The 17,478-nt window shown below is 44.0% G+C and overlaps 1 protein-coding gene across 4 annotated transcripts in view; it reads right to left on the bottom strand.

Annotated features, from left to right (window-relative positions):
* Positions 1-17,478, bottom strand: part of LOC111217568 (inactive phospholipase C-like protein 2) — a 78,178-nt gene that overhangs the window by 17,021 nt on the left and 43,679 nt on the right. For 3 of the 4 annotated variants that reach the window (XR_002664959.1, XR_002664958.1, XM_022739502.1), the window contains exons 2-3: positions 7,927-10,413; positions 1,549-1,752 (exon numbers count right to left, since the gene is read on the bottom strand). Coding sequence is in view for 1 of the 4 variants with exons in the window: in XM_022739502.1 (XP_022595223.1) it covers positions 1,549-1,752; positions 7,927-10,413 (2,691 nt within the window). In the remaining 3 variants the exon portion in view is untranslated. Of the gene's footprint in view, positions 1-1,548; positions 1,753-6,461; positions 6,496-7,926; positions 10,414-17,478 lie in introns of all 4 variants that reach the window. The other variant, XR_002664960.1, reaches the window with a different exon arrangement.

The following is a 17,478-nucleotide window of genomic DNA, read 5'->3' on the forward strand; positions in this document are numbered from 1 at the left end:
TGTGTGTGTGTGTGTGTGTGTGTGTGTGTGTGTGTGAGTGTGAGAGAGAGGGAGAGAGAGAGAGAGTGTGTATGCGCGCATCCGCCTGCTGCGCGCGATTCTGCGTGAGCATGCATGCGTCTGTGTCTGGGTGATTGAGGCTGAGGGGAGGGGGAGGAGGAGGAGGAGGAGGAGGGGGGTGGGTTGGGGGGTTGAGAAACAGCGGGTGATAACTAATTAAAGACAGACTCCTTCAACCCCCTTTTCTGCCATCTCAATGTCAAGAGAGGAGGCAGGACGGAGAAGGACATGTGAAATCAGTAGCTGCAGCTTGACATTCTGACTGGTCAAAAAGGTGGTTTAAGCCATGTTTAAAAGCTTTGTGAGACACATCCAGCTGTGTGAATGTTTGAATCAAATGTTAAGAAATCTAGCATTGAGGGGGGGGAGCAAGTCTTTTTTTCTATTTTATTTTTGTAACAGCAGCACCTCTGAAGATGTGCACAGAGCAGGAAATGCAGCCTCTGACATCATACTTGAATGCCGGAGTGCTTTGACATTTTATCTTTGCCTGAAGTAGATATTTGTCATGATACCTCTCACAGACGTGTTTATGACGGCCCATGCCATGCTCCACCCGCCCACCAGATATCCCCGGACTTTTTTCCTGTTGCCAGATCCACCTACTCACCTCTTTACCATTCCCAACCTACCTGCACACCTGGACTCTGGTTGAAAGGTTTCTAACTGAGTGAAATGACCCAGAAGTATCAAAGTGGCAGCCATGATAAGAGCTGATTCTCTAAATGCTAAGGAAAGGTGCTTCCTTTCTTCTCTCTTTTAGCATAGGATACACTGGACCATCCTTTGCTGTCCCACAATTCCTTGCGGCAGCAACATTTAAAGCGACTAAGCATTCCATACCAACGACATTCACCGCTACATAATTATGTAGCCTTGTGTGAGTGCAGCCAGATCCTCTTAGCACTGTTGTCTTTTCCTAAGTCCTTATGAATTCTCCTTCACATCCCTCCTTGACCTCATGAGGTTTTCCATCAAGGTCAAGTATAAGTGGTTAGGAAAGGAATTTTTATTTTTTTTTTGTACTTTTTCGACCACACCTCTCATTATCTTCCCCTGTATTCATACCAGCCCTTTTTCGCAGTCAGTTGCCATATTGTTTGCTAACGTCTCAATGTGTTTCACTTTCTTCTGTTTACTCTCGTTCCTGTTACCCTGCATGCTATTTGTATTTAGTTACCTGTTGTTTGTTGACTGCTTGCCTGTCCACTCGTCTGCTTGTTAGCCTGGTCTCCATCAGTTATTCTGCACCAGCCTGCCTGCATGTCTCCCTGCCCGTGCTCCTACCACCAGCCGTAAGAGCGTGTGTACTGAATTTACTTCCACTTTAGTCCTGATTAAAATTCCACAGAATACACGTTCATGTGTCATACCAAATTCAGATTCATCCTCAAAAACATTTAGGCTATGTCCACCTGCAGTGTGAACACTTCTGTTTGCTTGTTTGTTGGTATCTCCACCCCCTCTTGTGTGTGCAGGTTTATTTACCATATCATAGGCGTTGAGCACTTTGCGCAGCAGCTCCGGCACAGGACCCTGAGCCTCCATGGTGGGGTAGGTCTCACTCAGGTCCACTGTTACTCTCAGTGACCGCTCGCTGTTCATCAGCCAGGTAGACACTGTCAGGATACATTGCTTCATGTTGGCAGCGGGGGTCAGGCCGCACAGCTCCTTGAAGGACACCATGGCATTCTGGGAAGAAAACAGCCACAATGAAGGAAAGCAATTTGGTAATGAACACATAAAAAATTTAAATAAAAGCAATTTGTAAATAAATACACTTAAATATTCTGTAAGTGTTGCCCTTTGTCCTTGTGCTCTGAACTCTGTTAGCTATCACTCCATTATGTCTCTGTTTCAATGAAACCAACCAAAGCAACTATCAACTTCCGACCTAACCAACTAAGGAAAATTCCTGTATAGTTATTGTATTTGGCAAATGAAGTGATTGTGGTCCTAATGGAATGGCAGCTACTGCAACCACATTTTGCAGAGGACCTTGAGTGAAGAGATTTAATGAGAGGGATTGTGATACTCCCCTCAGACCAGACACAAGATAAGATTGCAGCTTAGCAGTGTTTGTCTTGGTGACTGTAAAATTGTTAAAAAAAAAAAAAAATCAGTTTCCCATAACATCAGTCTGTTCATTCAACAGCCGAGAGACTCGGGAGACAAACTTCTGACCACATCCGGGAGGTGCTAAGTACAGTCAGTCTCTCATCATTCTCTTCATAACCGTCTCCTTTTCTCACTTTCTCCTTAAAGGGTCCAACGTTATATAAAGAGAGACTTCCATGTCTTTTTTGATTATAAAGCAGGTCTAGGTTCTATATTAATACTGTGAAAGTATCAAAACACTCAGTCCACAGAGAAATGCACACAGCCTGTATTCAGACACCTTAAAACGAGCCGTCAGGACTCCTGGAACTTTGTGATGTTACAACAAAGCAGTCACCGCCATCAGTCATGCCCCAAGCTCCGCCCACCCGGACCCACCATTGAACCTTGAAGGATTTGGTTTCTCTGAGTGTTTACCTGAAATCTATAATTTTATTCAATCACTCAGAAACAGCATTCAGCCAATCAGAAGAGAGGATCATAGTCTCTCTTCTGATTGGCTCGCTCATGGTTATTAGGCCTGAGAGAGCAGATGTAAAACTACACTGAGATGGTTTTTGGTACTTAAAACCACAAATATATCTTCTCATGGATCAACACTTCAAATAAAAAGGAAAAGTGTAGCAAAGGAAAAGTGTAAAATATGGGACCTTTAATGCTTTTCTACCCCACTCTCTGCATTTACCGTTCTGTGTTGCTGCAAATAACCACCTTTAAAAAACTGTCAAATATTACGTAAATTCATATCATTCTTCTGCTTATGTTCCTGTTTCTTCATGGACCACTGAAAACTTTCACCCTCTGCTACTGGATAAATAAGAAAATCTTTATCTCAACAGGTCCTGTTTATTTAATCTTGTACTGACAACAAATCTTATTGCTCATCGTGGCCCAGCTGCAGCTCAGTTAGTAGACAAAAGTCTGCCCATCAATCACAAGGTTAGTGATTCAAACCTTGAGCTTCTCCTCTCAAAATGTTGAATTGTCCCTGAGCCATACACTGAACCTCACTGAAACTGCTCTCATTGTATATGAGTATGTACCACTTAAGACAAAAACATCTGCCAAATCAATGTAATGTCACCAAAGACATCTGGTCAATCTGCCAGCATTGTGATTCCACTTGTTTCCAGTCAAATTTGTAAGAAGAATTAATTTGTTATTTTTTTAAACACTAGTGTTATTTATGTCTTATGCTTTGTGCTTACTCAAAAGGAAAAGACCGAAACAGAGAATGTAGCTTTTAATGTACAGTCCAGTCAGATTTCTGCATAGCTGTCATCACTGCTATTTAACAAGCCTGAAGTGGTTAACTATATCAGGTAGTTTATTTTTCCAAAATTTGATTATTTCTTCCAACTTCATCTGCCCACAAACTCCTCACAAACCCTTCCTGGCATAACCATTTGACCCACACACCTAAACACCATGTTCAACAGCAGTTTTTCAGCCTAAACTCAATTTAATTTGGAGGATGCTGCCAGCTTCACTTTCTCCCTCCTTCAGTCACTCTTCACCTTTCCTGGGACAGCCTGCCTACCAGGCCAACAAAGCCAGAGTTTCTGCACGTCTGAGTTTAAAGTCTCTGCAGCACCAGCAACAAGGCAACTGTCTCTCTCTCCCTCTCTCTCTCTCTCTCTCAGCGTTTCATTCTCCTGCCAGCATGGGGATTTCAGCAACCAAACCAAGCCCACTGTTTTTCTCACAGCACCCCATCAGTTAGAGATTGGTTAAGTGACGGCACGAAAAGCGAACATGACGACAGAGAAAAGGGCAGTGAAAGAGAAACAGTGCAAAAAAGCAATCTGGGCTGAGGCTTGAAAAGCCAGGACTGCAAAGATGTACTGTAAGAAGGTTGAGGGTGATCATGGGAAGCAGTGAGAAAAAGTAAGTAATAAGAGGTGAAGAAAAAACTGGGGACAGAACAGCAGTGGGGAAAGAAAAAAAAAAAAAAAAACTATTTAGAGAGAACAAGCCAGTGTTGGTATTTGGGAATCAGTCCACACACTCTGCAGTGTGGGAACCAGCTGTCTCACTGGGCTAGACCTCTAGCTCTGCAGAAAAATTCACCACACCTCCCTCCACCCGAGAGGATGTGCTGTCACTGCGGGGCCCGACCTTCTCGAAGACCGGGAGGGTGGCCAGGGGACACAGTCGGCATCTGTATGCAGAGCCTCGGCCACAGTTAACACCTCGTGGGCCATTGAGCACAGCCACAGAGAAACACAATGGTGGAAGCAGGACAGCTCTGGGGCTCGGGATAAAAACCCCGGTGTGTGATTATGTGCGTGTGTGAACTAGGAGCATGTATGGGTTTATGTCTCAGCGCGGTGTGAGCTGAAGCTATTAGCATTCATTATGCTTTGTATAATTCCACGCATGTGTGTATGGGACCACATACGTAAACGTTTCTCGATAATTGTAGTGCAATAAAAGCCATACTGTTTCCAAGCTTTAGTGTTACAAAACCCAATGAGAAGCTTGTGTTTTTAATTACTCCCCTCCCCCACTTTATTCCCCCTTCCAACATTCCCAAATGAGAGCTCTGTGTCCGGTTACAACACGGCTTTTGTCCTCCCCCCCTTTCTGCCTCTATCTGTGTATCTCTCTCCAGCCTACAGCACTGAGTGGTGGTGAATGGGCCTGTGATGAAACACACACATTTCAGCAAATAAAACAGAAACTCCAGGCTGGCAGCTCTCCTCCAGCTCCATCAGCACTTTATAAGGTTCATGGGCAGCAGCACTGTGGAAAGGACTTCATTCAAGTCTCCCGCAGAAATAATTGATTTGCTGCCTAGATCCACATGCAAAAACTTGGCAACCTATCATGTCTGCCCATTGGTCAATGTTCATGGATTTCCTCAATCTTTTTAATAGTCAAACACACTTCTCTTTCTGTTATTATTCAAAGCAGGCCACCTGGAAGCTTTGCTGTTTGAGGATAAAAGGAATCTTAAAAGAGCTTGGTGAGGTGAAATAACGCTTTTGACGGCGACATCTAAAGTGTGTGTGTGTGTGTGTGTATGTGTGTGTGTGTGTGTGTGTGTGTGTGTGTGTGTGTGTGTGTGTGTGTGTATGTGTGTCTGCACACTCTGCTTTCATGGCTGAGGCTCCATGCCACGATATGTGGGAATTTAGTAAGTAAGAGTACAAAAGATGTTCCTCTCTCACGTTAATGTCTAATCTTAGCTTCAAGTGAGGGCTGGCAAAGCTTACAGAAATGGCCTGGTTGCTGCCTTGTGGGCTGTTGGCCACAGGGCCTGTTGCTGCCCTGCAGATCCCCGGCCCCAGGCTCCACACAACTGGCCTCTACAAAGCTTTTCACAGCTCTCCATTTTTTTTTCTTTTACATTTAAAAGGCAATGGCCTTATTCCACCTTTATTTATCCTTTTTAAAGCCTTCCTCTCAACTTCTTCTCTTTCATTTATTTCATCAACTTTTATCTCGTCATTTCAAAAGGAAAAATTTACATTTCAAACCTGAGGTTGGTGTGGTGTGGCACCACTGTCGTTTGATCAGGTTAAAAACACTGATTCACATTCAGTCGTCTGTCCACCTACTGACATTTTTTCATGTAGGCCTATAGATTGGATTCCAAAGCCATTTGTTATGAAATATGTTTCAAAGCCACAGAACAGATTAGAGCGACAGCTGTGACACATGGCTTGTCTCTGATTATTTCCACATTTAGCAAGAGTTGGTTGACTTGACTTTTACAAAAGTTGGGATGTGTTTGATTAGTCCGTGTCTGATTCACTGACTTCACAGCCATATTTCATGTCTTATTCATGAAATCTTCCCATGCTGACTCACGCTCGTGCAAAGACTGAGACCTAAAATCAAACTGTTATGGTGTCCATCTATCACAAATTCAGATTATTCCAACAAGCAATCCTTTGCACACTTATTACGCCAGAAGATAGCATATCATAATCTTTTGAGGAAACACTGTCAGGATTGTTCATCCGTTGCTTGTATTCACACTTTCATCTTCAGTGGTTTCTCCTGAAATTGCCTTCGTCTCATCCCATTCAGACAGTGATTTGATAATGTTACTACCTCTAAAATTACAGGATCAATTTCACCTCCAGAACACAAACATATTTCTCTCTGTATTGAGGTCTTGGAGAGGAAAATTACATCCGCCTTCAGAACATGCGTCTTTCCACAACTGAAAAATGCATGACAGCATGCCACAGGATCTCTAATCACGTCCCTGCTTATTTAGTTTGGTCTGCTCTTTTTGTTTGTGGAGCCATTAGACTGAAGTTACTACTTACTGAAGACAGACGGGCAGACCTTGGCATTTATGACCTGGATGCATAAAAGGGAGAGTGTTACATGTACAGTAGCTTAGTCTGTTAAATTTTATGTTTTCTTATATAAGACATTAACATTTTTTTCTCTCTTTTTTTTTTTACTTAGTACAATTATATAATTATAACTTTTAACACTAAGAAGAGCATTATTGATGCGTTAAGTCAATTAAGTCCATTGAGTGAAAGGCAAGATTATTTTTATCATGAAAACTGTCAGACAAAACAAGAGTAGGCCTGCCACTCTAAACTGACAACCAAACAACACAACACTTGGCATGTAAAAGGCTCACTGGCTCTCCCCGTGTTGTGAGCAAATGAGACTAGCTTTGTATCGCACCCTTCAGTCATCACAAACAAAATACTAAACTGCACTGAAGGGCTTCTGCTACTGGTCATTAGTCGAATATATGCCATGGTTACTAATCTTCATTTGCTCATCCAGGAGTTTTAAAGTAGTGCACAAAGTGCCTAGCAACCCAGCCATCTCCCCTGAGCAGTAATTGTCCCTAATTAATGATTACACTATTCATAAACCTTATAATTGTACAGCTATGTCACTTTATTACCATTCTCCTCTACAACATTAATAGAGCACAATTAGCGACAAGCTTCTATCCACAACAGCAAGTGCAATGAGTGCAATCAGAAACACTTGAATCAGTTTGGACCCACTGAAGCAATAAAACACCATGCAGTTTTATATTTGGCAGAAAAGGCATCTCTGCTATTTCACATCTTAATTCGAAAACAAAAACACAGATGAAAGTTTGTTCTTTTTTTTTCTTAAAGTGAACGGGAGTGACATGCAACTTTCTGAAAGCATCTACTCTATTTCTAGAGACTTGGAAATGTTGGATTTGGATGTGTACGATAAGATGTTATCCTGTTAAAAAAAATACCGTTACATGTTTTTTAAGAACAGATCAGCACTATTGTAGTCAGCAGAGGCGACCATTAACTCTGCTCTGCAAAGAAAAACAGATGTCTAATGCATTTAACCTAAGCTATTTTCAGACTGAGCACTCAATCTAAGTCTAAAAAGTAAGTGTGGCTCTAAAAAACCGAGATGACAGATTGAAGTACCTGGACCAATTCACCAAAACTGAGGGCCACCAAATTTTTAGGCCACAAACACTGAAAGACTGATCTATGGCATGATTCACTTGTTCTGCATGATCAACATCATGAACACTCCACCACTACGTATAAAGGCACAAATGTAGGTAAAACAAGTCACTCTACAACAGCTTAACAGAGCAGATCAGTTATCCCAACACAAAGCCGATCATCACATAGCAGTTTAAGGGAATCAAAAGGAAAGAGGTTCAAACAAAACTTCCTCCTCTACACATCCCAGTGTGACACACAAAATATCAGTAAAGATTGTGTCTATGTTTCATAAATACTATTAAGTGTAGTTCCTTACCTGCACATTTTCTCTGAGGTCTGTGGCCTCCCTGAGGGGCTGGGTGGATGCTCTGAAGAGCTCGTCCACTACTTTGATCCCTGTGGTCTTGGTGGTGGTGTACTCCCGGGCCTTCCTACCCTTCCTGACAGAAAGACCCCTCTTATGTGCCTTTCCTCCACCCCGCCTGTTGGTGATGGCTACATGGACAAACAGAGTGGTATTGGGTAAGAACTCTCCTGTAAGAGACTGCAGAGGGACATGTCTATAGCCTGGCTGTAGGCACTCAAATGGGATGGTGTACTGGCCAATGAACTCGTCTCCAATGTAGTCGTCATCCAGCACCACAAAGCGCAGTACAGCAAGTTCTGGCAAATTGATCTGGAATTCAAAACTCTCATCAAAAATAGGGTTGTCACCATTCTGGGACACTGTCTTGGTTCTTTGCTCAGCACAGTCAGCAGGGATGCCATGGATCTCCACATATATGTAGGGTTCCACCACGTCACCCTTAGCAGCAGAACCGCGAGGCTTGGGCAGATTCTGCCCACTGATGACCTTAATATGAAGAAGCTGGGCAGACACCCCTGGTAGGGAGTCCCGAGCATTGGCACTGAAGTAGGACACCTCCTCTCTCATGATGGCCGGCCGCAAAACATACCCGCAGTTTCCATTCTGCCTGAACCAGCCAAGGTTCAGGTCCATCATCAAGCCTGGGGTCTGGTAGTTCATGGCCACAATCTGGCAGCCACACTTCCAGAAATCCTGGGGGTTCATGTTGCTGGCATCAATTCTCATAGGAGTGGGATATACCCTGGAGAGAAAGCGCTTGTTATAACAGACAAATTCCTCTGGGAACTCGTTGGCAAACCTGTTTGCATCTACCTCGTTGAAGGAGCAGATCTCCCAATATTTTTGATCCCTCTTAGAGATCTCAAAGTCCCTGAACTGGACTGACTTGCAGAGAGACACAAGATCAGACAGCTCCCTGCACAGTCTGATTCTCTTGCAGCCCAAGCCATTTAGCTGGTCCTTCTCATCAGCTCCCACTCTCCTGGACATTTCCAGACCCTCCTCCTCATCTGTCACGTCCCCCTCAGCATCAGTGCAGTTGGGTGGTAGCCTCTTACCTTTAAGAAGGATTTTGCCTTTGAGTTTCTCTGGGGAGGGTAGATAGTTTTCCTCCTTGTTGGGGGATTCAATGTACAGCTTGTCACCAAGAATCTTCTTCATGTGCTGTGCCATGACCCTCTGCTGGGGGATGCAGCAGTGGGTCACCAAGCAAAGAATCAAGGGATACTCTGAGCTCTCAAAAGCATATTGGTTTATAATGTCCAGGACTTTAGAGAAAGCTAGCTGTGAGGCTACAGAACTACCTACATACACCACTGGTTCATTATCAGGGCCATCCCATACAATGACCTCAATGCTGCGACAGCCCATTCTTAGAGCTCGGATGTAGCTGCTGATGTCTGATGAACCCCAGAAATGGTCTTCCAGAAGGGAGGCATTATGTGAGGAGTTGATATAGTAGTGGGACAGAGGCTGGGTCATATCCTGGCACACACGTTTGTGCTGGGGGTCAAAGATGTGGCATTCGGAGGAGAGGAGGTAGTGTGTAAAGCCATCGATAGAGAGGTAGCTCCTCTCTCTCCCTTCAGCGGATGGCTCAAATTTCTGAACAATATCCCTGCACATGTCCTCCGTTACACCTTCCACACCTTGCTCCACGTCTACAAATAGCATCAGATCTTTACTGTCCAGATACTCCTTATTACTGGAGAACTGCACCAGTAGGAAGAAAATCTCTGGCCGTGTGCAGAGCTCACAGTAGGCCTCCACAAAGGTGTCCATGTTAATTGCCTCTCCGTATTGGTCTTTAGCTTTCTGGAGTTCCTTGAACTTCAGCTCTATTCTAGACTCTTTCATTCCTGGGTTGAGCCCCTTGATTATCTGGGTGGCCCTGAACAGGTCTATGTGTCCTTCCTTTTCCATATCTGCTAGCTCAAACACTGAGCCAATCCATGATGTTCGTACACTCGGTTGGCTGGGCTCCACCATGTCCACGGGGTGCCGGCCATAAGACACCAGATACCTTAGCCCCATCACCCAGGTGCTGACAACATCTGCTGTACTGGCTACTAAGTCTAAAGACTCATAGTTATCCCCATAGATGATTGAGAAGGCGCATTCATCAGGGAACTGATCTGAAAGACCATTGCTGCGCAGAACAGGAGTTTTCTTTCCCAAACGGACCTCCTTAATACTCTTGATCTCCAATTTGGCCTTCTCTGAATCCTTCTTAGATGGCTCCCAGCGGAGCCAGTGCATGTCTGGATCCAGCAGGAAGTATCGGTTGTACATGCGAGAGTTGGAGCGCACCTTCTTCATCTCACAACCCTCCATCATGAAGGCCATGCAGGCAGCTGTGCTGTTGATCTTGCGGTCACTTGGCATTGAGCTGAAGGACACCGTTTTCTTCCTCACCTGCCTCTGTTTGGAACCATCCTGGGAACAAAATAGGATGGGGGAGGGTGGGAGTAGAGAAAGATTGCTTAGTTAAATATTTTATCTGAATTCTGAATTCAGGAAATAGCAGTGAATACTACAGCTAGATTATAATGCATAAAAGAGGAGAAAGGAGATAAAAGGCAGATACAGTACATTCATATTGAATCATAAAAAAAAAAACCTAAACCAAGCAGTTATGCTGCTAGAAGGGAATTACAATTCACTATATTCAGGTTTAAACCAAAAAATAAAAAATAAAATAAAATAAACAGCTAGTAGAAACAGCTAATACAGCTAGTGCAAAAAGGAGCTGCTCGGCTTTCAACAAATTCAAAGAGACAAGATAATATAACTCCTATTTTAGCCACTCTTCACTGGTTACCTGCTAAACCATGAAATGCTTTAGCTCCCAGTTATACTGTATTGCTGAACTGCTGCTCCCCTACAAGACAAAGTGCAGCCTCAGATCTTCAGGCAGGGGCCTTCTGGATGATCCCAAGCCCCTGTTCAAAGGTAAAGGTGACCAGGCTTTGGTGCTCAGGGCCACTGAGCCCTGGAGCTCCCTGTCTGAGGATCTGAGGCTTACAGAGTCAGCAACATGTTTTAAATTACTTCTTAGAACTTAACTTTTTTTTTTTTTTTTTTTTTTCTTTATTCTTAAAAAAGCCTTTTATTAATGTCAATCCAAAGTTTTATTTTTCCTGATCCATTATGTTTTATTTGTTTATTTCCCTGTGTTTATCTCACTTTATCGGATTTTGGGGTATTTTATTCACCCTACTTTTATTATATGGATCTTTTAATTATGGTGTAGCTTTGCTTTTATTTTGTTTTGCCTCTGTTAAGCACTTTGTAACAGTGTTTTGACACTGTTTCTATATTAATGGGCTGCCGTTATCAACGTCGTTCTTCTCTCTCCAGCAGTTTTCTCACCATCTTTATGCAGATGGGATACAGAGGTGGATGGGAACCCTGTGGGGCCTTCTTTGACATTTCACTAAATTATTAACAATTAAATAAATTAAAATGGCTAAAACAATCAGTATTTTTGATAATATATTTATGATAGGCCAATAGCCTTAGAGATACAGTAACTGCATGCTTATTTAAAATGCACATCTCTTTGTCAAATTTTTCTGCTCATATTTCAAATTGCATAACTTCATGTGACTTCTGAGCTTTTCCCTTGGGACAAATTGTTGTATAGTGCACGAGTTCTGTTTCTTTTTAAAAAAGAACTACTTCCTGTAATGACAGGGTAAAAAGCTTGGCTGAAGTTACAATGGTTTCATTTCTCAAACAAAGTTAAGAACTTTAAAATGTGTTTCATTTTACCTTTTAACTGCAAATGAGATTTGGTGGTTAAATATTCATCCTGTGGGCAACCTCATGTGGGCAACATACATTTCTTGTCAGCCAATTCCAAAGTCATTGCAATATTTGTTAAAGCTCTGAGGGGACTGTCTATCTACAACAACCCATGCAGAAGCCAAACTTGTAAGAGTAGCAAAAACAGATGCCCCAAACACCACCTGCCAGGACATGGCTGAACTTTTGCAGCTTTTAGGTCTGCGGGCCTAGCTGGCAGAAAGCAGACAGACAGCGCTGCCCTATTTCCACACAGGGCTGTGGTTAGCTAGATAGCATGAATGCAGATGGCCTGGTTTAGGGCTTGGAAAATGGGCTTGTTGAATAATGCATACCACAGAGAGCAGTACATTAAAATCAAACCTAAACCGATCCACAAATTACTGTTACACAAAAAGGATTCTAGCCTTTGAGACCGCCATTGTCGAAACTCGGACAGACGAGGAATTCTCTTACAAAAGAATTTTGTGAAACCTTCTATTACCCCAGTGACATGTCAATGGTGATGTCTGATTACTTGCAACACCCCCAGTATTAAACAAATGTAACAAAAGCCGGCTAATCTCCCTTTTCTCTCTTGTTCTATGTCTCCTGATCTTTTTTTTTAGTTTGAAGAAAGAATGCAAAAAGGCGCAGAGAGTCCCAGGGCTATAGAAGTACGAGTATGTCCTCCCTCTCCCCAAGACAGTGACTGCCTGTAGAGGTCTGATGGATCTCCCCAGAGCATGGCTCAACACTAGCCACAGTGAAACACCTCTGGGCCATCCATCTTCCACCTGACACTGGAAGAGGCAGATGACGCCTGGCACCTCATCACGATTAATGAGCACCACTTGACGCAAAGCTGAAGAAATGACACGATCATCGCTCTCTGGTTTTGCCCTTGTTTTACGACCTCTATCTCTTCTCCCTATGCATAACTACTCAGTGTCATAATTTCCACATCTGTAATTCGTCAGAGATTGGGGGCGGGGTCTTATCTAAATAGAGATACAGATAATTTTTTAATGTGGATCAAAATACCTTGTGGAAATTTTAGTCAGTGCCTTCACTGACATCACACCAGATGGTGCGCTGCGGCCCAGTGATGCTGGGACCACCTAGGTCAAAAGGTTTGCTAACTAGGTGTTAAAGTAGAGTTATTCAACCATTTATTTTCCTCCCACTTGAGAAATACTTGCATGCAATTGTTGTGAGAGCTATTGCCAAGACCCACAGGCACATGGTAATGCATGTAACCTCGCCAAGACTGTGAGGGTAAGGAGGGTGCTGTTGGTTCAGCTGCAGGATAATACAATTCCAAGTCTTTCGCAGAGGTAACCTAGGAGTGAAAACAACTTGTCAACCACTTCACGTAAGAGGTAGACGGATCGCAGTATTGATATCTTCGTTTCCCTTTGTCCTGCTCTCATTTCCTCCCAAAGATCATCTGCCCTCCAAACATCTCAGTGCTTGTAGTGGGGGATAAATCTCTGGAGGCCGTAATCAAAAGATCACATTTCAGCCCAAATGTCGCGCCCTTTAATGTCACCAGCCCGCTCCTCTCTCTCAGCATGTAACAGAAAACTACAGTTAACAACTCTATTTAAAAAAAAAAAAACACAGACCAAAGAGACATGTTTTTTTCTTCTGAAGCCGTTTGCAAAATCAACCAGATGGATATGTACACTGACCGGGGTACTGGGAATATGTAAGGGAGGCTCTGTGAGATGGAAAGCAGACTGAGCAAGTGGCAAGGGCTGGGGTGGGGCCGTGAGGGTCGGTTCAGGTCTGATTGTTTACAGACCTTCTTTAGGGTAGAAGAAGCCACAGAGGGTCAAAGGTTGTAGGGGGGGTAATCTCGTGTCTCATTAACATGCTGTTTCAATTAGGCGGACAGCCTGGCAGGATATCATGCAGTTAGACTGTGCCTCTCAGTCAAAACCAAGCAGGCAAACTGTGGGTTTGCTCAGGCTCATTTCACACACTATTGAAATTTAAATGCAAAATCATAAGACTGGTGACCTCGAGGTACAGGATTTATTACTCGGCTGGCCAGTGATATTTGTGCTGCATAAATAACAAATAGAAAAACCCCATTATGAATCATAATTTCATTAAAATTGAAATGTCCTTTAAACAATCAATTTTTATTTATTTATTTTTTTTTATAATTATTGCCTCTGTATTTCCCTACATGCAGCTGTCATTTTTCCCTCATTCGTCCACGCCTTGCTTGCACTCTCTCACTATTTTTTCTCAGCCCCTGGGGTCTTTCCTGGTAGAGATGTCAGTATTTCTGTTTATGTGTGTGTGTGTGTGTGTGTGTGTGTGTGTGTCTGCTCGAGTGCTTCTGGCTTGACTGCCTGTTGCTGCTGTTGCCGCGGTGATATGAGGATATTTTGGTAAAACCCCCCCCCCCCTTCCTGTGGTGGTGCTGGCCGCTCCGGGCTGGGTCAAACACTCCCTGATGGAAGGGTGAAGCTGCTGGGGACGGGGCCACACTGTGAGACATCCTCTGAAGGGCAGCGGTATGGCACACACTCTCCCCTGTCACTGTATGTCACACCCTGACTCTAGGGAGGCAATTAATGGGAACATGAGCTCTCAGGTTGCCTGTAACACTGCACTGGCCCACTGAGTGAAGTGCGGCAAAACAATAACGCTTCAAAATGGCATTATAGGGCTCAATGGACGAACTACTTTTATAGACTTCCTATCTTTATATGTTTCTTTAATCATGATATTTCCAGTTTAATACAAGTTATATAACTCTAAAAGCTATATACAGTACATACATACATACATACATCTGTATGGCTTTCCTGCACTCCTCCAGTCTGCTGTGCGTCCTGGAATACAGCACCATCAGAAACTCTGTAGAGTGTCTATGTTTGTTTGTGTGTGTGTGTGTGTGTGTGTGTGTGTGTGTGTGTGTGTGTGTGCGTGTGTGTGTGTGTGTGTGTGAGACACAAGCACCCCGACAAAAACTCCCAAGGGCTTCCTCAGTTGCCTGATCCCTTGTTATGCCAGGAAGCACAAGCAAAACTAAGGAGTCCTCTTGCTCGACTACTTCAACACACACTGACAAATACAGAACAACAACGTGTCTCAGCCACAGGGCTGTTAAATGTTAGTATGACCACAGTGCTGAGCTGCCCGGCCTGATTTTGAACACATGGAGGATGAATCTCTCCCCTGAAGCTCTTCCTGTGGGACTTTGGACATACTGCCTCTTTCACTACCGTGGCCCACTTCCTTCAAACCTCCAACCATCCCACCTCCTCGTCACGGCTGTGCTGGCTGCCTGCCACTTGCTACTCCTTGCTCCTATCATATCTCGACTCTAAAACGGGTCTGCATAAAAAGTAGTCAGGCATGGCTCAGTTGCTCTCGCCCACAGTCAGAGCTACTGTGTCATTTGTGTGTGTGTGTGTGTGCGTGTGTGTGCGCGCGCGCGTGCGTGCAACGTGCATCAGTGAATAAGGCAACAGGGGATCGTGGGTAATGGGGAGTGAAGATAGAACAGAGCAGAGCAGGGACCTCTTGATGACGTGCTCTCCAAAAATGTGAGTCACGGTATGTGTGTTGTGTTTGCCCGCATGTGTGCTGGAGGATCACAGGATCAGCGTCTGCACACATACAGAACATCCTGACAGACAACTAGTCACAACTAAGATGCACATACTGACATGTCAAACAGTGAGAAATCAAACACACACAGACACCAGAAAGACACATGCTCACCATGTTTTGATGGTGAAGTGTCGTCATCAGTGTCCTATTTCTATCTCGATGATAATATTACACTTAAAGCAAAAATAATCGCCCCCTCTAATAATCAGATTAATCATTTTCATCACAGTAGCTGACATACGTGCTGTCTGGATGAAGCACATCCTGGTTTTTTTTTATTCCTCTAAACAATGATAGTAACATTATACATGAATGTGGTTTGTTTTCCTTGAATCTTCTCAAACAAGGTGGGGCAAGATTTTCCATAATTATATCATAGCATGAAACAACCACTCAATAATTTAAGTGAAGGTGATCTGAAAATTTTGTGCATTATCTTTTTTTTTTGTTGTTGAAAGAAGCCTGTTCCCTGCAGAAGGACTAGACATGAAGATTCAGAGGCTTTTGCCTTGAAGCACTTAATCGCTCCGTGAGACCCAGTCTGCATGGATGAGGTAGGTGGGAGGTCATCAGCAGAACAACCCCCCCACCACCACCCCCCGCCGTCCTCCCTCTCTCCCTCCTCCCCTTCCTCCTCCAAAAGTCTAGGCCGCCCACTGCCACCCCAAGGCAATACAGGGCCTCGTCCTTCCCACATCCAAGATGGTTACACAAACTGACATCTGAATCCTGCCACACACAGCTTAGGGCGCACATCATTCAGTCTCTAACAGACTCTACTCCCTAAAACTGCATGGAGGGGCAGAGAGAGAGAGAGAGAGAGAGAGAGAGAGAGAGAGAGAGAGAGAGAGAGATAAAGTGGATCTATGCTAAGATTGTGTGTATGCAAGGAAGAATGATAAAAGGAGCAATTGACAGAAATGGAAAAAGAAGTTTAATGAGCTTAATGTTAACCTAATTTGTTTAGATGTTTTGGCAACGCCGTGCAACCCCAATGCCAATAAAGCAAATTAATGCAAACTGAAAAACTAAATTCTCACAGGGGGGGAAGAGAGGGATGGAGAGATAAATACGATGTCAGTAATATTTTGCCTTGGCAACATGGCATTGTTATCTGTCATGCCAGTAAAGCATCTTTGAAGTGAGAACAGATTTTGGAAATGGGAGAGGAGAGGGAGGGATGGAAAGAATAAAGAGAGACAGACGAGGGAAAGAGAGTCAGAGGGAGAGAGAAGCCGGGCCTGTCACCGTTTGTCACAGTAATCTCTCATGTGGGCGGCTGCTTAAATTCTCTCAGCACTAGTCTGAGCCACACATTGTGCAACTCATCGCACCATCTTACAGCGAGTTGTGCAGAGCTCGAACATAATGTGTGAACAGGCGAGAAAATCGAGGGTCTGAGAGGGAAGGCGAGATGCGAGAAGCGAGTGTATACAGCCGTGCTCGTGTTTGTCCCGGTTCCCGAATGGATTTACATTTTCATCCAGGTGGTACGCTGTGCACGACGCCCGTTGTGCCTCGAATGTAAAGCCTCTGCTCTTAACACTCTTTCTGTGATCAGATAATAAGTGGAAATCCCTCAGAGAACTCTGAACAGGCCAAAGAGCAGCAAACAGTCTCACTAATTACTGGCCCACAGAGAGTAGGGAGGTCAATGCTATTGAGCTGTGGAACCACAGGAAAAAGCACAAAGTGCTGCAGTCCAGCTTCCATACCTCAGTCACAAGGCATTTGTGTTTAAAAGTCCATTTATTTTCACAAAACCACTCAATACTTTCAGTATGGCACATCTACAGGTATGACCATAAATCACACCACACCTTCCTGAGTTCACCGCACATTTGAATGCACACATGCACACATACGTGCGCACCAATGTCAGGCTCTCCTGTGGCGTCTCTATCACGCCACCTTCTCCCTCCCCGGCTGCTTTCCTCACGCTTTCCATCACCTCGCGTCACCAATGGGGCCAATTATTTCTTGCAGAACCTCTTTCGTAAGCTCTGTTCAGGTGAGTTTGCGTGTGTGCATTCATGTGTGCGAGCTTGTTGCTAAGCATGAGAGACAGAGACAGGGAGC

Source organism: Seriola dumerili, unplaced genomic scaffold (genome assembly GCF_002260705.1).
Source record: "Seriola dumerili isolate Sdu_G_001 unplaced genomic scaffold, Sdu_1.0 BDQW01000044.1, whole genome shotgun sequence".
NCBI lineage: Eukaryota > Metazoa > Chordata > Actinopteri > Carangiformes > Carangidae > Seriola > Seriola dumerili.